Source organism: Pristis pectinata, chromosome 17 (assembly GCF_009764475.1).
Source record: "Pristis pectinata isolate sPriPec2 chromosome 17, sPriPec2.1.pri, whole genome shotgun sequence".
Taxonomy (NCBI): Eukaryota; Metazoa; Chordata; class Chondrichthyes; order Rhinopristiformes; family Pristidae; genus Pristis; species Pristis pectinata.
Genome location: NC_067421.1, coordinates 33,036,016 through 33,058,938, shown reverse-complemented (window position 1 = coordinate 33,058,938; position 22,923 = coordinate 33,036,016). Strand labels below are relative to the sequence as shown.

Below are 22,923 nucleotides of genomic sequence, written 5' to 3'. Positions count from 1 at the left end.
ATAGTGAATCTTTGGCATTCTCTATCCAAAAATGTAAAAGAGGTGAAGTCACTAAGTATTTTCAAGTCAGAGATTGGTAGATTCTTAGATATTAAGGGGATCAGAAGAAATGGAGTTAGTGCAAGGAAGTGAGACTGAGGTAAGAGATCAGCCATGATCTTATTGAAGACACAAGGGATCAAAAGGCCTACTCCTGCTTCTGAAGTTCTTACTTCTTATTGGATCAGACCATTTTCTAACATGAGCCAGGAATTTCACTCAGGAATAAATAGGAAGGGATTTCATCCATGAGGATTCTGTGTATTTGAACTCCATAGGATGATTGGGTGGAAGTGGGGATGGCTGTTAATCCTTTCCCATTCTGGCTGCTTTAAATTTTGGAAATGGTTTATTTAATTTATTCAGAATATATGGAGCAAAATGCTATCAACACCCTAATTAAATACGGTGACTTGGGAAGAGTAGGTTGTTTTAATCTCCAAACTGGTAGTTTGATGGAGGAGCCAATCAGTGTAATTCAGAAACCAAGTTCATAATGTATTTGATTGTGTGTCTGACTGACGGTTCCTTTTGAGTACAGCTGACAGTTATCTGGATGTATAAAGCTTTAAGAAGTATTTAATTAGCTCAGAGAGCTGGAGAATATTCAATGGAATTAGTCAGACTCATAAACTCCCTTGTTCCTAACTCTTCTTGTAATTGTGGTGTAGTTTTACAAATTTGTTGTTAACTATAGATTTTTGAGATTGTAAGCCATTTATTATTTTCTCATGTTGAGGAATCGGTAACTTTTTACTGATTAAATGATAGAAAATACTATAATTCTGCAGGTAGTATGAATTATGGTACGTTCTATATTTGCTTGCTCGTCTGCTGTTCATTAAGTTCATTGTGCTGCTAGAGTCTAAAAAAGTGTGGTCATGATATTCAGGCACTTCTCAGGAGATTGGAGGCTATTGATCTGAGAGCTAAAGAAATCTCTAAAGAGGCCTTCCACTCATTGAGCTTCCAACACCCAATAAAATGCTCTCAAGTCCCTGGAGAAAATAGAAGAAAACAGAAGCAAAACAAAAATCTGGGCATAAAAGTACAAAACAGAATGAGAAATCAGTGGGAAACAGTTTAGATTCCAAACATGTAGAATCATAAGCAGTGAAATTCATTGGTTAAGCCAATGTCTTTTGTGAAGAAGGGTTTGCAGTCCTGAATATAATTAGAATTCACTTCAGTTCTACTGTAGAGACCTTTTCCAGTTCAGTGTTATCAATCACTCCCAGCTGTACTGAAGCATCTTGTGTGAAGCAACTAATGCTGCCCCACATCTGCTTGTATGATAATGTAACCTGTGGATGTAACAATAGTACCCCCTTGTGACCTGAACCAGATATTCATGTCATTTTTGTGGACAGCTGTAATCATTCCAAAGGTTGATAGCAAAAATACAGGGTAAGATGAAGCCTAATTATGAATCAATAGGATGCTTTATTTCACTGTAATTGCAATAAGGTAACACTTCTCTATGTCTCATCAAGATATCCCAAAGCATTCTACAGCCAATGAATATTTTGAAAGTCTAGTCACTGCGATGTGGTGAAATGCAGCAGTCAATTTATGTACAGCAAGCTCCCAGTAACAGTAAGATGATCAATTTTAATCATAATGTTGAGTGATAAATGTTGGTCATGACTACCAAGGAATAACCTCCCTGCTCTTTAAAAAGTATTGGTATTGGTGTATTATTGTCACTTGTACTGAGGTACAGTGAAAAACTTGTCTTGCATACCGTTCGTACAGATCAATTCATTACAAAGTGCATTGAGGTAGTACAGGGTAAAAACAATAGCAGAATACAGAGTAAAGTGTCACAGCTAAGGAAGTGCATTGCAGGTAGCCAATAAAGTGCAAGGTCAAACAAGGTAGATTGTGAGGTCAAGAGTCTATCTTATCGTATAGGGGAACTGTTCAATAGTCTTATCACAGTGGGATAGAAGCTGTCCTTGAGCCTGGTGATATGTGCCCTCAGGCTCCCGTATCTTCTGCCTGACGGGAGAGGGGAGAAGCGAGAATGACCCGGGTGTGTGGGGTCTTTGATTATGCTGGCTGCTTCACCCAGGCAGCAAGAGGTATAGACAGAGTCCATGGAGTACCTGTTTTCCGTGATGCTCTGGGCTGTGTCCACAACTCTCTACAGTTTCTTGTGGTCCTGGGCAGAGCAGTTGCCGTACCAAGCCATGATGCATCCAGATAGGATGCTTTCTATGGCGCATCGATAGAAACGTTTGGAGGGCAGATAGGGGCTCTGTTTAGCATCTCATCCACACAATTCATCTGCAACAGGACAGCACTTTCTCACTGAAATGTCAGTCTGGATTTTTGTGTTCACTTCCCTAGAGAGGAACTGGAACCCATCACCTTCTGACTCAAGTCAATCACACCCCCACCCAGGCCCAGGTGCCAACAGACACGTCCAGAGTGGCAGTTACAATTAGAATCAATAGAATTAGAACGTTATCTTTATGTAAAAATGTTTCCCGCTTAAATGGGTCACTGGGTTTGACTTCAGCAAGATGGCATCTGCTGGTACTCACTCTATTCCAGGCAATCGCCATTGTAGCATTTGTTAGAAGCCTTAATTACACAAACTCCCCCAGGTCTATTTTCCAGGATTTCTGCCTCAATTTTTTTCTCTTTGCAGCAAAATCCTCATCCCACCAACAACTCTGTCCATCTGTCCCCCACACACACATCCACAGACAGAAGGATCAAAGCCTTTCCAACATGACAGATGTAAGGTTTTTTTTCCGCAGCCAAGGATGACTCATAAATTGCCAACAGTCAGTAGGGAAGCATCACTGTTTGTTGATTAGCATCACAGCAATTTATTGTCTCGCAATCTTTTTGTAACTAATGTGAATACATTTTGTGTGCTGCCTTTGTAACTGAAATATAAGTGAACAATGGCATATCCAGAGGACAACAGCCCCACATTGAAACCTGGTTTTATCAGTCCAATACCCTCAGTCCCCTCTCAAACTTCTCTCAAATCCCAACAACAGATCCCTTCCAACTTCCCTCAAATCCCTCGCACCCCCTAACCTCTCTGTCTCTCTCAGATCTGTCACCACCTTCACTCAAATTGTACACATCCCCTGTCAGATCCTTCACCCCCCACCCCATCCAGAGCCCAGCTGGTGATAGATGCCATGGAGCCACCCAGCACCCTGAATCCTCATTAATCTCCGCTAACCCTTCTCTAAAGGATGGGGCCGTGGGCATAGGCTGAGGAGCTGCTTGGGCTTGCTTGTGATGCCTCCTGTAGTCCAATAGCCTCCTGGTGCTTCCCAGAAGGCAGTGGAAAGGGGGAACCGTCAATGATGCAGTGCCCTGGGTCAGTGGGTGGTGGCTGCAGATTCAGAGAGAGTGGGTGAGTGGAGTCAAGAGGTTAACCAAAGACCCAGCAAAGTGGAGCAAGACTAACCCTCCTTGTATGCAGCTCGGTAAATCCTCCCCTCATCATTTTCCTGCAGTTGGCGCTACTGCCTCGCAGCTCCAGAGACCAGGGTTCGATCCTGACCTCCGGTGCTGTCTGTGTGGAGTTTGCACGTTCTCCCTGTGACCTCTGTGTGCTCTGGTTTCCTTCCACATCCCAAAAATGTCCGATTGGCAGGTAAATTGGCCACTGTACATTGCCCTTCGCGTGTGGGTGAGTGGCAGAATCTGGGGGCAGTTGATGGGATTGTGAGGAAAATAAAATGAGATTAGCGTAGGAGCAATAAACAAACTGCTGGAGAAACTCAGCAGGTCGAGCAGCATCTATGGGGGTTAAAGGAATTATCGAAGTTTCAGTTCAGAACCGTGCATCAGGACAGCCGGCTTGCTGAGTTCCTCCAGCAGATTGTTTGTTGCTACAGATTCCAGCATCTGCAGTTTCTTGTGTCTCCTTGGTGTAAAAAAAATAGTGGTTTGATGGTTTGCAAGGAGTCGCTGGGCTGAAAGGCCTGATTCCGTGCTGTAACTCTCCCCCCGCCCCATCGCTCTGTGAAATAATGTTGCGGTGTCCGCAGCCTTGCAATGTTCTTATTTGTTTTGCATCGTTGATGTCAGTCGTTCAGTACAGGGCGCGCGAGGTTCACGCACTGGTGTCTCAGAGGCTGGATTCGATTGTAATATGCGAGGGACATGGAGAGTTCGCCATAAATCCCCCCACACCCAGACAGATTCGTTTCTTTCACATAGCAGCAGGGCTGCAGCAGCAGAATACTGATCAGAGGCTCCACACATGGAGGGGCAGGCCCCGCGCTAGGCACTGCGTCTGTTGAGGTCAGCTGCACGCTCATTGGTGAGCTGCCGCAATGTTTCCCAGGCACGCATTCCTGATTGGATAGCATTTTATATCGGCTGATGCTGGTGAAAGTTTAATGAAAGCAAGGCATCGGACGTCTGCTCTTTTTTTGTCTTTATCCAGCCAATTCCACTGGGTCTCTTTACGCAGTCTCTTATTCGCACACTTTCTACTTCTGTCCGCATAGTTTCTGTGACCCGTTCTCTCACTCTATGGTTACCTCACTCTGTCTCTCTACCATTCACTCTCTCCTCATTACATCCTTTTGTTCCCTCTTTGTATGGACATCTCCATGCTCTCTCTCTCTAGCATTTTTCTCACTCCTTGGTAATCTTGGTCCATTTCTCTTTACTTCCTGATTCTCTCTTTTTTCTTCCACTGCCTGCTTTTGCTTTTTTCTTTTCTCCTTTCTTTCTCTCTCTCTCTCTGCCCATCTTTTATTCTATTCCTCACCTTTTCCTTTTCTCCCTCTCTGTGATACTGGTGCGCTCTCTCATTCCCCCCCCCCCCCTCATTCCCCCTCCCTCTCTCTTTCTCATTCTCTCATTTTCTCTCTCTTTCATTCTCTCACTTTGCCATTCACTTTCTGCGCCCTTCCCTTGCTCTGTGTCTCCTCAATTAGAGGCAGGCACCTTAACATGGCCCTGTGCAATATTAACAATGAAAGTGTCATTCAGTAGATGTACAAGGTAGATCTTGCACCAAAGCACAGCTTCACCACATAATCTATTGGGAGTCATACTCAAGGCTTAGGGGGAGGTTAGAACTATAGGGCATTGTATCAGAATAAGAGGTCAGGCAATTAAAGCCGAGGAAAAGAGGAATTTCTTTGTTCAGCAGGTTGTTATTCTTTGGGATTCCCTACCAGAGAGAGCTGTGAGAATGTTGAGTTATTCATCATATCCTTGGCAAGGACTTGTTTAGCATTATGAGCTGAGTATCTGAAAATAAAAACACAAAATGCTGGAAAAGCTCAGCAGGTCAATCAGCAACTGTGGAAAGAGAAAATGAGTTAATGTTTCAGGTCTGAGATCGTCAATGGAACAGGGATGGAGAGAAAACAAGTTAATGTCAAGCTGCAGGGAGGATGGTGGTAGTAGATAGAGTAAAGGGAATATCTCTGATAGGGTGAGGCCAGCATTGCTGTGGAGATAACCTGTAAGTGAATATGACAGTAGCAACTGTTTCCTCAGTACCTCCCCAAATGGCTAGTTTTGCAGCAATGCCCACACCTAAGGAATAAAATTTAAAAAAAATCTTTTTCAAACTGCCTACTTTCTTCCAAAATGTGACTGAGAGTTTGTTCAGTCTCTGCCCTATTCACTTTGTTTTTTGTTTTTGCACCAGGGGTGCACTGGTGGCATTAGGTGCACTGGATGGGACAGGGTGCTGGAAGAGTGGAGGAAGATGTTAGGTGCCCAGGGGGTGAGAGTTCTATGTAGGGCTGGGTGTTGTGGGGGATGGTGCGGGGTATCCTGGGAGAGGGGGAAATGTGGGTCTTTGTTCTGAGTGCCCTAGACAGGGCAAGGTGCTGCTCTTTGCTCTGGGAAGGGAGGAGTGCAGGGCAGGACACTGGGTGCGTAGGCCGGTGAGGGGGTTTGAGACACTGCTCTTTGCTGTGGGCAGGGCATTGTACTAGGTGCCCTGGGCAAGGTCAGGTGCTGTGTTCTCTAGGTAAGGTGAGGTCCTGGGTGACCTAGATTGGTGAAAGGGGTGTGGTGATATTGCTCTGTGCTGTGTGTGGTATGCTGGGTGCCCTTTTGAGGAGACTCTGTGCAGAGTGCAGAATATCATCTGCAAGACCTAGCAAGAACTGAACCAGGTGCCCTGGGAATGGAAATAGGATGATCTTGGAGATGCTTTGAGCTGCTTTCTAGATTCCGTTGAGCAAAGTATTTTTCTCTCATATTCCTCATATTTATATTTCCTTACCCCATAGAAGGAGGCTATTTGGCCCATCAAGTCTATACCAGCTCTCAGAGCATCCCATCAATCCATTCCACCACTCATTTCCCTGTAACTATTCTCTTGTCCATTAGCTCCCCTTGATTCTCCTCCCACCCCTCTTATTAAGGGCAATTTTACAGTAGCCAAACTAACCTACCAACCGGCAGGTCTTTGGGATGTTGAGGAAATGGGGTACTCAGAAGAACCCTTCAACTGCCTTGGAATTTTTTTTGTTCATTCAAGGGATGTTAGCTTTGCAATCTGAGCTAGCATTTAATTGCCCGTCCCTGGTTGCCCTTGAGAAGGTGGTGGTGAGCTGCAGTCTTGAGCTGTAGATATATCTACAATGCTGGTAGGGAGAGGGTTCCAGGATTTTGACCCAGAGACAGTGAAGGAGCAGTGAAATATTTCCAGGTCAAGATGGTGTGTAGCTTGGAGGGCAACTTCCATGTGGTGGTGTTCCCATGCTTTTGCTGCCCTTGTCCTTCTAGCATTCAGAGGACATGGGTTTGGAAGTTGCTGGCTGAGGAATCTTGGCAAGTTACAGTGCATCCTGTGATGGTACAAACTGCTGCTACTGTGTGTCAGTGGTGGAGTGAGTGAATGGTTGTGGATGGGGTGTCTATCAAGCAGGCTAACAAACTTCACATCATATAAGACAGTGATAGTAAACCTGATTCTGATGTTCTGTATGGTGTCAAGCATTTATTCCCCATCCTTAATAATCCTTGCAAGATATTAGTGACCTCCCTTCTTGAACCACTACAGTCCTTCGAGTGAAGGTTTTCCCACAATTAGTTGGAGAGGGAGTTCTGGGATATAGATCTGGTGATGATAAAAGAATGCCAACATATTTCTAGTGTCAGCAATGATTCTGTACGCCATCGCATTGCAACAGTCCACTGTAATGGGCATTAGCCCTGCACAACTTGACTGGTAGATTGTTGGATCCCCACTCCAAGTAGCTGCTGCATTAATATCATTAAATACGCAAGTTGCAAACAATCCCAGAGTCCAGGGATAATCCCACCCACTCCTCATGATGCCCCCCTCCCCGTCAGCCTTTCCATTCCTTGAGATGTGACAGTGGTGGTCATTTTTGAAGTGTTCTCTCTGTTGTCCTTGAAGGGGATGTTCCAATGTTTGTGCAACAGTTATGTACGTCCCAATAAAATACCAATGAAGATGTTGCTTCATGAATTTATTGTGCATTCTTCAGAAACCAAATAAAGAAATTAGAAAATACTAAAGTTTCAGTTAACTGAAAACAGAAACAGAGCCTAATGCAAGAATGACACCAGTGTATTTATATAAATTTAGAAATTCTTCTTCAATGTGTTGGAAAGTGACCTTCTTGAATGTGTGGCCACGTTTCAATAAAACTGAGTGACTTGCTGGACTACCATTAGAGGGCAGTCAAGAACTAGTGTGAGAATGGAGTCACATTTAGCCATGATCCTCTGAGATGGAGAAAGCCCAAGAATAGACACAGTCTGGGCACACAGGTGGATACCTGGGTAAAATACTTAATGCCAATTGGTATCCAAGGAATCATAGTCTTGGAGAAGTCATTACATTAAAAAAATATTGACTCTTGACTGTTGTGTGTGGGCTGTTGGTGGAGGGATTACCCCCACTGCACAGCAGTGAGAGTGATGAGCCCAACCCCAGTGCCCATGAGGTGGGTCTGATAGCCCAGGTTGCCTTTTGCAGCCAGAAATGTTCAGTCTGTATTGGTTCATGCACCTTTAAACCCTGCCTGCAATCCTGTGACAGGCTGGGAGCCGGCTGGTCGGTGCACACAAACAAAACTGAGAAGCAGCGGAAGAACGAGGAGCTGACCGAGGAAGAGAAGGAAATCATCAACAGGGTGATCGCCCGGGCGGAGAAGATGGAGGAAATGGAGCAGGAGCGAATCGGGTGAGCCCAGGAGAATGGTGAGGGTAGCTTATACTGAATGGGAAGAGGTAGGTATTGAGGCACGGGGAGTGGGACAGTGTACCACCATGTGTGGCATTCAGTTCCTGATAGTGATGGACTCCTAAACAAATGACCACTCTTTCAAAGCACTGACACATGGAGCTGAATGGCCTTTTCTCATACCACAAAGTTGCACAAATCTATCCTTCACACAGCAGGAATGTCAGCATCTTATAATAGAATCAACAATTAACATTTTGGGCAAAGAGACCTCAGTTGATTTCAGAATGTGCTTTGAGAGGGGAAGCAACATTGTCACTGCTTTCAAAGTGACAAGTCCAAGGAAATATTTTCAGCTTAGTTGGCAATAGAATCATAAAAAATTATGGTACAGGATGATTGGCCTATTGCATTTGTGCAGGATTATTACTGCAATTTCTGACTTTTTGTTGTAAAATTACAGAATTATTCAATCATTCAAAATGTATCATCTCTTCACAGTTTCCATGTGTGTAAACACAATTGAAGATATAAGTCATACAGCACAGACGTGGGCCCTTTGGCCCACCGAACCCATGCCTACAATCAAGCACTGGCCTATACAAATCCCATTTCCAAGCAGTTGGTCTGGTGCCTTCCATGCTTGCATTTTAAATGCTCTTCTAAACACTTCTTAACTGTTACGAGAGTCTCTGCCTCCACCACCACCTCAGGCTTTGAGGTCCAGATTTCAACCAGCCTCTGGATGAAAAAATTCTTCCTGAAATCCCCTCTAAACCTCCTACCACTTACCTTAAACCTATTCCCTTTGGTTGTAGGCACCTCTGCTTAGGCGAAAGTTTCTCACTACCTATTCCATCCATGCCCATTTATAATTTTGGTTTCCTTAATCAGATCCCCTTCAGCCTTCTCCCTTCAAAGAAAACAACCCCCATTCTCTCCTCATAGCTGAAATACTCCATCCCAGGCAACATCCTAATGAATCTCTTCTCTACCTTCTCTGGTGCAATCACATCCTTCCTATAGTGTGGCAACCAAAAGTGCATACCATACTCCAGCTGTGGCTTAACCGATGTTTTATATAGTTGTCTGATAATCTCCCTGCTCTTATATTCTATTACCAGGCTAATGATGACAAGTAACTTGTATGACTTTTTAACCAACATATATACACGTGCTGCAGCTTTCACAGATCATTGGACATACACACCAAGTTCTCTCTGTTCCTCAGTATGTCTGGAGTCCTACCATTCATTGTGTATATCCTAACCTTATTAGTTCTCTCCAAAAGCATCACCTTACATATTTCAAGATTAAATCCATCTGCTTTTGTACTGTCTATCATACCAAGTGATCAATATTGTTCTGTAACTGAAGTCTGCTCTCCTCCCCATGAACATCACAACCAATTTTTGTGTCATCTGTGAATTTATTAATCATAGGAATAGAAGCAAAGGTCAGATGAATACATGGCTGAAGGGATGGTGCAGGGGGATGGGATTTAGGTTCCAGGATCATTGGAACCATTTCTGGGGAAGGTAGGATCTATACAAGTGGGATAGGTTACACCTTAACCAGAGTAGGGTCAACATCCTTGTAGAGAGGTTTACTAATGCTGTTGGGGTAGGTTTAAACTAAGTTGGTGGGGGAATGTGGCTCAGGGTTAATATTTAGATGAAGAGGTACAATCACCTAGTGGAGGACTAGTAAGTCCAGTAGGCAGAACAAGTGGGTAAGTGCACACCAAGGGAATTCAAAGCTATGTTGCATCTATTTTATTGTAAAGAGTCTAATTAGTAAGGTTGATGAACTCAAAGCTGTAATTTACATGAGGATATATGATATTGTGCTATCACTGATGGGCATTGATGGATCAGGATGGGCAGGACTGGTAACTCAATATCCTGGGAGATAACATACTCAGGTGAGACAGAGGGGCAAACAAAAGAGGAGCTGGCTTTGCACTGTTAATCAATTACTATTATTTCAGGATTGAGAGAGGCTATCCTAGAAGGCTCCTCAAATGAGGCCACATGAGCAGAGATTATGAACAAAAGGAGGTTTTCATTTTGCTGGGGATATATTACAGACCTCCCAACAGTCAACAAGAGGAACAGGAACAGATATGTAGACAGATATCAGAGAAATACAATACAAATAGGGTTATAGTACTGGGGGATTTTAATTTCCTGAATATTAACTGGGAATGCCTTAGTGTTAAAGGCTTAGAATGGGCGGAGTTTTTGAAGCATGTCCAGGAGAGTTTTTTGACACCATATGTAGATAGACTATCGAGGGAAGGAGCTCTCCTGGACCTTGTCCTGGGGAATAACGCTGGTGATAGTGTCAGCAGGGTAGTATTTTGGGAATAGTGACCATAACTCCATATATTTCAAAGTGGTTATGGAAAAGAGTAGGGATGGAACAGAAATAAACATCTTAAATTGGGGGAAGGCCAACTTCATTAGAATAAGACAAAACCTGACTAATGTTGACTGGGAGCATGTATTTGCAGGTAAGTGTACACCTGCACAGTGGGAAGCATTCAAAGGAGAAATAGCAAGAGTTCAGGGCTAACATGTTCCTGTAGGGGTAAAAGCCAGGGGTAACAAGTTGAGGGAACCGTGGATGCTGAGGGATATTGAGAGTTGTATGAATTGAAAAAAGGCAACATGAGGCAGGTATAGGGAATTAAAGATAAAGGAGGCCCATCAAGAGTACAAAAAGTGCAGGGAGATGCTTATAAAGGAAATTAGGAAGGCAAAGAGGGGTCATGAAATATCACTGGCAGACAGGATTAGTGTTAATCCAAAGGTGGTCTATAAGTATAATAAGGGCAGAAGACTAACCAGGGAAAGAGTAGGGCCATTAAGGACAACAGGGGCAATCGTGACCAGCGTCCCATGTGGGACTTAGGTAAAAGCTGTACTGATCTATATAGATTACATCATTTGTGCTACCCTCATTCACATGTTTTGTTATCTCTTCTGAAGATTCAATCAAAAAATTGGTCAGACAAGATCTCTCCTTATCAAGACTATGCTGACTATCCTAGATCAATCCCTGCCTCTCAATGTACAAATTAACCTTGTCCCTCAGAACTCTTTCTAATGATTTCCATAACACTGACATTAGGCTCACCAGGCTGTGATTACCTGGCTAATCCCTGCTGCCCTCCTTGGAGGAAGTTTGGTTTTCTAATTTAACTATGAGGAAACATTAGCCCAATCCACCCAGCAGGGTTTTGAAGGGTTGGGAGTGCTCTGTCTGATTTAACTCTCTCTTGTTTTTGGCTTCACACTCAGGCGACTCATGGATCGCTTGGACAACATGCGAAAGAACGTTCTGGGGGATGGCCTTTCCCGCTGCATCCTGTGTGGGGAGCAGCTTGGGCTGCTGGGATCGCACTCCGTGGTGTGTGAAGACTGTAAAAAGGTAACCGACGTGCCATGTTGGATCTGGGGTAGTTCGTCGATTTGAATTTGACTGCTTTTGGAGCAGCGCTTCAAACAAAGTGATTACTGAGGGAGACATGTTCAAGCTGCATTTCCCTTTGAGAAACTGCACACTCTGCAGACAGGGCAGCCCATGCAGCTGGTTGTGGCCAGAGGATAAGCCACGCTGTTTACAGGAGGGATTCTGCCAGCACATACTAATCTAAACTATTTTACCTATGGTTAAATTTTTTTAAATGGTAAAGCTTATTTCATCATAGGCTTCCTCCCAAATGTAGATGCTCTTTTAGTACATTAGATAGAATTTTAAAGAATTCTCAACAACATCACATCTGGGTGATTTCCTGTCCAGTTTCCCATCACTTTCAAAAGAACGTCCAGGCATTAAGGATGGTATAATGAAAAATGTACTGGGGTGGGATGTTGTGAGGAAGCTGAATGAACTCCTGCAACTGAAGTAACAAAGCAGCAGAAGTGCTTTGAGGATAATAACCATCACTACCTGTCAAATTTGGAGACATGCTACAAGCTGAAGCATAAGTGTTTTCCCTCATACAAGAGTCAGTGTCAGCCTTTGAGCGATGGGCATTGGGATTTCAGCATGATGCAACATTAGATAAACACTTACTGCCTTAGACTTTGTTTTAAAGGTTGATCACAATTGCAGAGCCAGCAGAAAACTGTTCTTAGCCTGGTTGTCTGATGCCACAGGAAGTAGATAGGAGAGGGAATGGGAGGCATTGTTCAGGTAGAGGAGGACAGGTTGTCACTCAGCTGTATTTCACTAAATCTCAGGATTGACGCCAGCTGCCAAAATTGAAAGTTTACAGTTTGCATCCTTATGGAAAAGTTTGCCCAAAAACATACCACTCCACTTTGGCACAATATGGAGAAATTTGTATTGTGTGTTTAAAAAGGGTCCCATGTTGGTATTTTTCCTTTTGGGTCTGCTCCTGGGGGCATCAGGCAACCACAAATAAAACTGTTCTGCATTCTGAGTTTATGTACAGGACATGAATTCTACTTACTTAGTGATAAGTGAAATGGCGATGACTCATTGAGCCTCTGGAAAAACTGATGTATGTGAAATAGGGCTCTGATATGGAAGGGACTCTTAAGGATGATCATAGTTTCCGTCCATGCTAGTTCAGCTTTGTTGCTTCCTGATGGCAATAAATAAGCATTCATTTATTTTGGAAATATAATTGCTCTGATTTTTTCTTTGTGAGCATGGATTATAGTTGTGGATTATAGTGCTTGTTCATTACAGGTGGGACACTCACGTGCGGTGGAACTTTGAGCTTCTCCCCCCTCACCATACTTTTGCTAATTTTCAAGGAAGTCCAACCACCCTCTGGTGAAAAAATTCTTCCTTATATCCTGTCTAAACCTCTCACTGCTTACCTAAAACCTATGCCCCATGTTGTAGCTACCTGTGCTAAGGGGAAATGTTTACTACTGTCAACCCTATCTATGCCCCTCATAATTTTGTACACCTCTATGAGCTCCTTGCACACCCCCCAGCCCTTTTCTGCACCAAGGAAAACAAACCCAACCAGTCTAGTCTCTCCTCATAACTGAGACACTCCATCCCAGGCAACATCCTGGTGAATCTCCTCTGCACCCTCTCCAGAGCAATCACATCCTTCCTATACTGTGGTGAATAAAACTACACACACTATTCTAGATATGGCTTCATCAATGTTTTATAAAGTTATACCATAACTTTGCTGCTCTTATATTCCATTGCCTGATTAATAAAGGCTTGCATCTCATATGCCTTCTTAACTGCCCTATCTACTTGTGCTGCCACCTTCAGGGACCTTTGGACTTCTAAACCAATGTGCCTCTGTTCCTCAGTACTCCCCAGCATTCATTGTCTATGGCCTACACATACTTGACATTCTAAAATGTATAACTTTGCACTTAAATTCCATCTTCCCAGTTGGAGCTGAATCTGTTCCCATCTCTATTCAGTACATGAATTCTGGATTATAACCCACTGATTTCTTTAAAAAGATACTCCCCTTGGGCGGCATGATAGTGTAGCAGTTAGTGTAACGCTATTACAGCGCCAGCGATCAGGGTTCAATTCCTGCCGCTGCCTGTAAGGAGTTTGTACGTTCTCCCCGTGACTGCATGGGGTTCCTCCAGGTGCTGCGGTTTCCTCCCACATTCCAAAGATGTATGGGTTAGTAGGTTAACATGGGTGTAAATGGGCACCGTGGGCTCATTGGGCTGGAAGGGCCTGTTACCGTCCTGTATAAATAAAGTTTTAAAGTTCTCTCTGGTTCTTTTGCCAATCACCTTAAATTGTGGTTAAAGCCCTTCCTTGCTTACGCCATCAGAAGCCTTCAGACTTTTAAACACCTTTATTAAATCTCTCCTTAGTCTTCTCTGTTCAAAGGAGAACAATTCAGCTTCTGTAACATCCAAATGCTGTAACTTTAAATTTGATATGAGCAGACCACTTCCTTCCATTCTACCAGTGAAGTTACTGGGAGCAGCTCCAAGCTCTGGTCTTCGTTCCAATAGAAAGTTCTTGACTCCCACAATCCCTGAACTCCATCTACTTTTAGAAAATGCTTCCTCACAAATAATTAATAAGAATGATAATGTCTTCACCCACTCTGTTTCTGTATGTTGCTACAATATAAAACCTTTGCTAAAAAAGGATAGCCAGTTAATCTGTGCGTCTGCTCTCTCCACCACCGGTACACTGTGGCTAATAATCTCCAGAAGCCAATGTTTCTTCAATAGCAACGTTCAGACCCACAACTTCCATCAATGTGAAGGGCAACAGGCATGTGAGAACACTATCCATTTGTGAGCTCCCTTTCCAAGTCATGCACAGTCCAGTCTTGAAAATGTATCAGCATTCCTTCTATAGGAGGAAGGACCACCGTAGTTCAAAAAAGCAGTTAGGTAATATTTTCTCATGGGCAATTGGGGATGGATATTAAATGCTGACATGCCAGAGGCGAAAAGAAAAGGCAGATGTCAATCATTGAACCATACAGCAGCATGCGTCAGTGCCTTCAGGGAAGAAGGGGAAAGGTTGTAAAGGCTCTAAGGTTGGAAGGAATGCACAACTACCAACAGTGCTGTATTGTGTAACTTACAGTGTCAGGAACGTTGAGCCAGACTGAAGCAAAGACTTCAGTGGTATCTTCTGCGGGGCAGATGTTGTAGGTTAATTTCCTCTAGGTGTTATTTTTAGGGGATTTGCTCATGTTATTAAATTCCTAACCCTGCTGTTTTAACACAGCCAACAAACAAGTTCACAACTTCAGTAAAATATCACAGTGATCTAACTCAGTGTGTTGCTAGACTGCTAAAAATAGCATGATAAAGAAATTAAATTTTCCCAGTGCATAGACTAGGCTGTGAGTTCAGAGGGAAGATCTCCCTCAGCTGCTCATGTAAACCCACTTCCTCTCCTGACAGAGCTGCTGTCTGCATAAAGCTCTTGGCACTGATAACACCCTTTTCCTCAAATAAACATTGGCTTAGATTTTGTCCATGGGGATTCACGAGCCTGTCCCCGACAAAGACCGAAGCCTTAACCCTGAGACTGCTTGTCCACATTGCTCATAGAATTGTACAGCCCACCTCATCCATGCCAACCATGACGCCTATCTATACTAATCCTTTTGCCTGCATTAGGCCCATATCCCTCTATGTCTTTTCTATCTAAGTACCTGTCCAAATGCCCTTTCAATGTCGTAATTGTATCTGCCTCAATCACGTCCTCTGGCAGCTCATTCCAGGTATCCACTGCCCTCTGTATGAAAAACTTACCCCTCAGATCTCCTTTAAATTTCTTCCCTCTCACCTTAAGCCTGTGCCATCTAGTTCTTTACTCCCTTGCCCTGGGATAAAGACTCTGACCATCTGTTCTATCCATGCCTCTCATAACTTTATAAACATCTATAAGGTCAAAGAGGACCCAGACAGGTTACTTAACTGAATGAACTTAGCTCAGTCCTGTTCTTAATTGGCATCTGCATAAACTCAGCTTGGAGTGAGGGGGAGTGGGAAATGTAGCAGTGAGTGTGGGTAGGCTTCATTTCCTAAATTCCAGTGGCACCAAGTTCAGCTTAGGTGGCCCACTCTGCTGTGCCAAGACATGATCAACACTGGTTGGATCTGTCCGCTTTATGGTGATACTGGGGAGCACAAACCCAGCCCATCCCAGGGCAGGACAATACCATTGAGACCTGCCCATGCCTAGTTTGAAGCAACCTCAAACCCTATTCACCCATCGCCCTGTGTTCCTCATGCAGTTTTAAAATTCCCATCCTTCTAACCGAATCAGCTCTCCCTTCCTATCTCTGCAACGTGCTCCAGCCCTACAATTCTCCTGGGCATTTGACCTTTTCCAGTTATGGCCTCATACACCAGACTTTACTATTGGTGGCTGTGCCTTTGACAACCAAGACCACAATGTCTTGATTTCCCTAACTAAACCTCTCAGCCTTTTTTTCCTCTAACATGCTCCTTAGCAGCACACTACGACTGCAAAATGCACTGAAGCACCTTGCAACGAAGTCTACTCTGACAGGACCTCTGAGAATCCACATCTTTCCCACCTTGAAGGACTTAGGCAGAGGAAAATGGGAAAACCGCCACCTGCAGGTTGCACATCACCCTGACCTGGAAGGATAGCACTGGTCCTTCATTATCTCTGGGTCTAAATTTTGGAACTCCCTCCTCCACACCTTTGTAGGAGTACCTTCACCAGAAGGTGTCTAAAACTAGAGGGCACAATGAAATGTCTGATCTATGCCCTCCAGTTTCAGACATTTCATTGTGCCCTCTAGATATAGGGGTAAAGCATTTAGAGGGGATCTGAGGTAGAATTTTTTTCACCCAGAGGGTGGTTGGAATGGGGAACACCCTGCCTCAGTGGATGTGGAGGTAGAGACTCTCACAACAGATGAGAAGTATCAGGGCAAGCGCTTGAATCACCAAGGCATTGAAGTCTATGAAGCAAGTGCTGGTAGGTGAATTTGGTATAGATGGGTACTTAATGGGTGACATGGACAGGGTGGTCCGAAGGGCCTATTTCGGTACTGTATGACTCTGGCTCTAGAAGGACTGCAGCGGTTCAAGATGGTGACTTGATTAAGTTTGGTCAACAAATGCTGGTGACTCCCGTGAATGAGCAGAGTTGACATAACTTAGTGTAGCAGTTAGCATAACGCTATTACAGCGCCAGCGACCCGAGTTCAATTCCGGCCGCTGTCTGTAAGGAGTTTGTACGTTCTCCCCGTGTCTGCATGGGTTTCCTCTGGGTGCTCTGGTTTCCTCCCACATTCCAAAGACATACAGGTTAGGAAGTTGTGGGCCTGCTATGTTGGTGCCGGAAGTGTGGCGACACTTGTGGGCTGCCCCCAGAACACTCTACGCAAAAGATGGATTTCACTGTGTGTTTCAATGTACATGTGACTAGTAAACATATCTTATCTTCTGTGGCTTGCCATCAGTGTCTGCTTGTTAACCCTTCTGTGAAGACATTGGTTATCTTTGCCACATAAATGGCAGCTGTTGGTTTTATTCACTCAAAGCTGGCAGTGAGTTCTGAGAAATGAGCTTTCAGTTAACACTAATCCTTTCCCTTTTTCACCTCCAGAACGTTTGCACCAAATGTGGAATTGAAACACCAAGTCGGCCCCGACCCGTGTGGCTGTGTAAGATCTGCAGTGAGCAGCGAGAGGTAAGGTCCTGTATACACCTGTGTTTGTGGTTCCCCTCACTCCAGAGACCAGCACTGCACAGTTCCTGCTTAGGGTCTGGTGCAGTAGGACTGTGTTATATTCTGCTGCTGTGTGAAGAGACTTGGCAACAGCCAGGCTGTACCCCGGTGGATGGAACTGAAGGGGAGAGGACAGAGTTGAAACAGGTGAGAGGATGGCAAAGAAGATATTTGGCATGCTTGCCTTCATCAGTCAGTGCACTGAGTACAAGAGTTGGGACGTCATGTTACAGCTGTACAAGAAGTTGGTGAGACCACACTTGGAATATTGTGTGCAGTTCTGGTTGCCTAGCTATAGGAAGAACGTCATTAAAGCAGAAAAGATTCACAAGGATGTTGCCTGAGTCATAAGGAGAGATTAGATAGACTGGGGATGTTCTCCCTGGAGCAAAGGAAGCTGAGAGGTGACCTTATAGAGGTTTATAAAATCATGAGGGACATAGATAAGATATATGGTCACAGTCTTTTTCCCAGGGTTGGGGAGTTAGAAACTAGAGGGCACAGGTTTAAGGTGAGAGGGGAAAGATTTAAAGGGGATGAGCTTTTTCACAGAGGTATATGGAATGAGCTGCCAGAAGAAGTGGTAGAGGTGGGTACAATTACAATGTTTAAAAGACTTCTTGGACAGGTACCTGGATAGGAAGGGTTTAGAGGGATATGGGCCAAATGAAGGTAAATGGGAATAGCTCAGGGAGACAACTTGATCGGCATGGATGAGTTGGGTACAAGAGCCTGTCTCTGAGCCATATAGCTCTATGATTCTGTGAAGGAGAGAGTGGCCACATTTCTTTCAGCTTACCTGTACACAACCCAGCTACTAGCTTCAAGGTGGTGTTGGCTGAAGAAGGCAATGACGATCTGAGCAGACTGAAAAAGGCAAGTTGTATAGTCAGCAGAACAATTGTGCCACAACAAATAACTCAGGAGTGAGACAATTAAGGTTCCGCTCTAATAAATTAACAATAAGGCAATGCTTAAGGCAATGTGATTTCCATTTGTCATCACTTCCCTAATTCCACAGGTGGCTGAACATTTCCTACAGCTTTCTTTATGCAGTGTCTGTCTGGCACTGTTGAGAAGGCACGTCCACATCAGAGCTGAGCAGCCAGAGTTACTGCTGTCAGGCAGTGCAGGAATTGGTGCTATTCTCTGTCATCACACTGCAGCTTTCCTTCATGCTGAGGGACACGGAGTAAATTGATGTGTTACCCTGACAACCACATCTGCCCAGCTTTATAGATCAGAATACATCACTCTCCACCATCCTTCCCATTCTTTCTTCAGAATCCCAATGATCCAATATCTCCTCCCACTTGTTGCTTCTTTGCTGAAATGTTAACATGAGGCCTCTGCTAGTTTACACCCACCAGCTATTTGCACTTTGCATAGCCTGATTCTTAGGCAGTTTGCGAGGGATAATCTCTCTACACAAAGGGATTGAATTTTAGAGAGGGCCTGCGTTTATATTGTTTTCTGTGCCACTGCCCAGGAGGTGAAGTAGAAACGCTGGGATCAGTCTCTATAGTGATGGTCCAGGCTCGGCAGGTTTATGAAACCAGAAGAGCAGCCACAGCTGATCAGGTGCCTCAGACCAGCTGTCACTGTCCAGAAACAAGATTTCGGGGAAGCTTTGAATGTTTCTGTTTATAACACATTTTTGTTCAGTTTATATTTTAGAACTGATTGGATCTCTCTTCTAATAAGAAATAAACATTGATTTTAACCACACATGCCTGGGTGGAGGTTGCCCTATGTCCTCAACATCCCTTCTGCCTGCACCACATAATCTTAAACATCCCCAGGTGGACAGTGGGGTGGGTTAGGTGTAGTGGAGGATTTAGGGGTGGGGGTGGGGGCGTGGGTGGGTTTGGTGGATTGGATTGGGTTCCTTGCTTTTTGTGGTGCATATCAGTGATTTGGAATTAAATGTAGGGACCATGATTAAGAAGTTCCCAGATGATACCAGTGTGGTTAACAGTGAGGATGTAAGTTGTAGGCTGCAGAAAGGCCAATGGGCAGGTCATGTGGGCATGCAAGAACCAAATAGATTACATTCCAGAGAATGCAAGATAATACATTGGAATTAAGGACATGTCGGGGAACACACAATAAATGGCAGGACATTGAGAAGTCCAGAGAAACAAAAGGATCTTTGAGGTGGGTGCACACAGATCCTCGACACATGAATGAGGTAATTAGGAGGGCACATTGGTTATTTACCTTTACAGCCAGGAATAAAATACAAGAGCAGAGTGTTCATGCTAGAAGTGTATTAAACACTAGACCACACTAGAGTATTTTGTACAATTCCAGTCACCACAACTGAAGAAAAATATAGTAGCAACAGAAAGGGTCCAGGGGAAATTTAGGAAGATGTTATCACAGCTGGAAAATTTTAGTTATGACGAGTGATTGCTTAAACTGGTGTTGTGTTCTTTGGAACAGACGAGGCTGAGGGAAGACTTTATCGTGATGTATTTAATTATGTGAAACTAAGACAGGGTAAACAGGAATGATGTACTTCTCTTAGGAGGGCACATAGATTGGAAGGAAATTGTGGTAAGATTACAGGGGACCTGAGGAAAAACACTTGCATGCAGCGAGCAGGGGGGGATCTGGAACTCACTGCCTGCAAGGATGATGGGACAAAGAACCCTGACCTGCAAGATCAAATGCTGGGAAGTGGGGATACCCTAGAGACCATATTTTTCCCAGCATGGTTTCCATGGCTGATTGGCTTCCTTCAGTGCTGCCCTTCCTATGATTTTGTGTGGCTTGGCTGCCCCTATTCCATTTGAATGTGAATCCTCAGGAGAACCTCACAGGCACAGAACCCACTAGTGAAACCTGCAGGGGAAAGTACATGGCAGGAGAGTTTTATTTTTGGGTGGTCAGGATAAGAACACAAGAAAATAGAAACAGGAGTTGGCCACCTGGTCCCTCAAACCTGCTCTGCCACTCAGTGATCCACACATGCCTCTTCTGTACCAGTCCCACATAGCCCTTAATTCTCTGATCCTTCAAAAATGTATCTACCTCCACCATAAATACTTCTAATGATCTAGCCTCCACAACCCTCTGGGTAGAGATTCACCATCCTCCATGAAAATAAATTTTGACGCACCTCCTTTTAAATAACCAGCCGCTTATTTTGTAGCTATGTCCTCTCATTCAAGACTCTTTCATGAGTGAAAACGTCTCAACATCTACCCTGTCAAGCACTCTGAAGATCTTGTATGTCTCAATAAGGTCACCCCTCATTCTTCTAAACTGCAAGGAATACAGACCCAATCTGTTTTGCCTCACTTAATAGGACTCATCTCAGAAGTCAGGCTGCTGAATCTCCTTTGAACTGCCTCCAATGCTATGATATCCTGTTTTAGGTAAAGGAACCAAAACTATGCACAATATTCAAGGTTTAGCCTCACCAACACTCTGTACAATTGTGAAAAACCTTTCTATTTTTAAATTCCAAACCCTTCATAATAAAAGCCAAAATGCCATTTTCCTTCTTAATTGCATGGACCTGCCTGCTGCCTTTTGTGATTCATGCACTAGAACACTTAGATCCCTCTGAACACTCATTTGAAGTCTTTCTCCATGTAGATAATAATTTGCCTTTTGATTCCTCTTACTGAAGTGCATGACCTCACACTTCCCCACATTCAACTCCACTTGCCAAGATTTTGCCCAGTCACTCAATCTATCTACATCCTGTTGCAGAATCCCAATATCCCAATCACAACATATCCTTCCACCTACTTTTGTGATGTCAGCAAGGTGGAGGAACAGGAGTGTTCCCTGAAAGCTCACTCTTCTCTCTTCCCTCTCTCCTTCTGGTTACTTTCTGAAGTACCCCCAACCCTGCTGCCAATTCTGGATGATCCCATTGATGACCCTAGGTCCAATTTTTACGCAACCTCCCACACACTGCCAAACCTAATGGCTCTTGTACTATTTTAGCCAACACTATGGATCCACATTACTCGATTCGAAGTTACTCCCAGAATCCTTGAAAGGTCCTTCTGGGCACGGAGGAGGGGGAATGCTGTTGGTCAATGGTTTCTTTTGCTTTCATCCCCTTCCCATCCCATGAGAGTGAGGTGAGGGGCACCTGACAGCAAAGTCCCCCTTGTTTTCCTCCTGGGTCATGGTGGGTGCTCACTGGGTGGAGTCTCAGAGGGCTGAAGGCAGGGCCTTACTCCTGGCTGCACTCAGATTAGAGGGGCTGATGGTTTCACAAAAATAGGTGGGATGGCATGTTGTGATCATGATATAGTGATTCTACAAGAAGATAGAAATTAAATTTACCAGGCCATTAAAACACCACGCCAAAACCTTGTCACACACAGTAAGAATGTTCAGTTTCTTGGTATAAAGCAGCCTTGGGAACTTGAATTAGATTTGATTGAAATAAAAATTGCAGCACAGCCTGGGTTCCCCAGAGAGCAGATGCCACATTAAGAATGAGATGTTGTTGCAGATATTTATGAGATAAACCTCATTACAGCCTATAAAGGGAACTTTCAAAGCACATTCCGTACCTCTATAAATTTAAAATTGAATGAGCCTTGGTATGTGCCATATGTCACTGCACAATGAAATTTTAATGCTTACCTCACTTGTTCCTTTGTGGTGTGTGTGAGGATATATTCATTACACCTCAGTACAGTGATGAGTCATTGATGTTAAAATTGTGTTTTGGATCTTGTTACCCTTTAGAGGGAATGAATAGCTCTGTGGGCTCAACAAGCTGTAGAATGCATGTGTGGTGCAGCATTTGTGCTGCCCAGGTGGGATTGCAGGTGATCCCTGCGTTACAGCTGTTCAGGTTACAGAAATTCACCCTTACAGAATTCACAAATCACTACCCAGAAATTTGAGATACAGAACAAAATTTGCTCTCACAGAACTTATATGAAAAATTGTAAATAAATAAATATAAAATTTATTAATTTTCAACTTGCAGTTCTTCAGTATGCGCAGATGATACAGCTTTGCACTATGGAAGATCATGATATGGACCATTTTCTAGGAACAGAACCCCTACACCCCCATAACACAGAGTTGCCTGTGTATCACAAGTTAGGTGCTGCGCATTTTATAAAATAATACAAGAATCTCAACAAGGAAACGGGCTGTTTGTCCCAACCAGTACATGTTGGCAGTTATCCTCCATGTGAACACGAATCTTAATCCCGTGCATTTCCCCTATTCCCAGTCTCTGTTGTTCCCTTTCCCTTATAATCTGTTCTTAAATGTTGGCATGGTCTCTGCTTTGGTAACTAACTATGGCAATGCTTTCCCCAGGCTCTCAAGGATCTATGTTAAACTTATTGAATCATAGAATGGTTTACAACATAGTAGGAGGTCATTTGGCTTCACAGCTCCAGAGTGATCCGGGCTCGATCCTGACCTTGGGTGCTGTCTGTGTGGAGTTTGCACACTCCCCCCTTGTGGGTTTATTCTGGATGTTCTGGTTTCTTCCCACATGCCAAAAA

At 43.9% G+C, this 22,923-nt stretch overlaps 1 protein-coding gene across 4 annotated transcripts in view; it reads left to right on the top strand.

Annotated features, from left to right (window-relative positions):
- LOC127579262 (rabphilin-3A-like) overlaps window positions 1–22,923 on the top strand; it is a 152,746-nt gene that overhangs the window by 68,829 nt on the left and 60,994 nt on the right. For all 4 annotated transcript variants that reach the window (XM_052031914.1, XM_052031913.1, XM_052031912.1 and 1 more), the window contains 3 exons: window positions 8,066–8,209; window positions 11,515–11,644; window positions 17,300–17,383. In XM_052031914.1, the coding sequence (XP_051887874.1) occupies window positions 8,066–8,209; window positions 11,515–11,644; window positions 17,300–17,383 (358 nt within the window). The remainder of the gene's footprint in view (window positions 1–8,065; window positions 8,210–11,514; window positions 11,645–17,299; window positions 17,384–22,923) is intronic.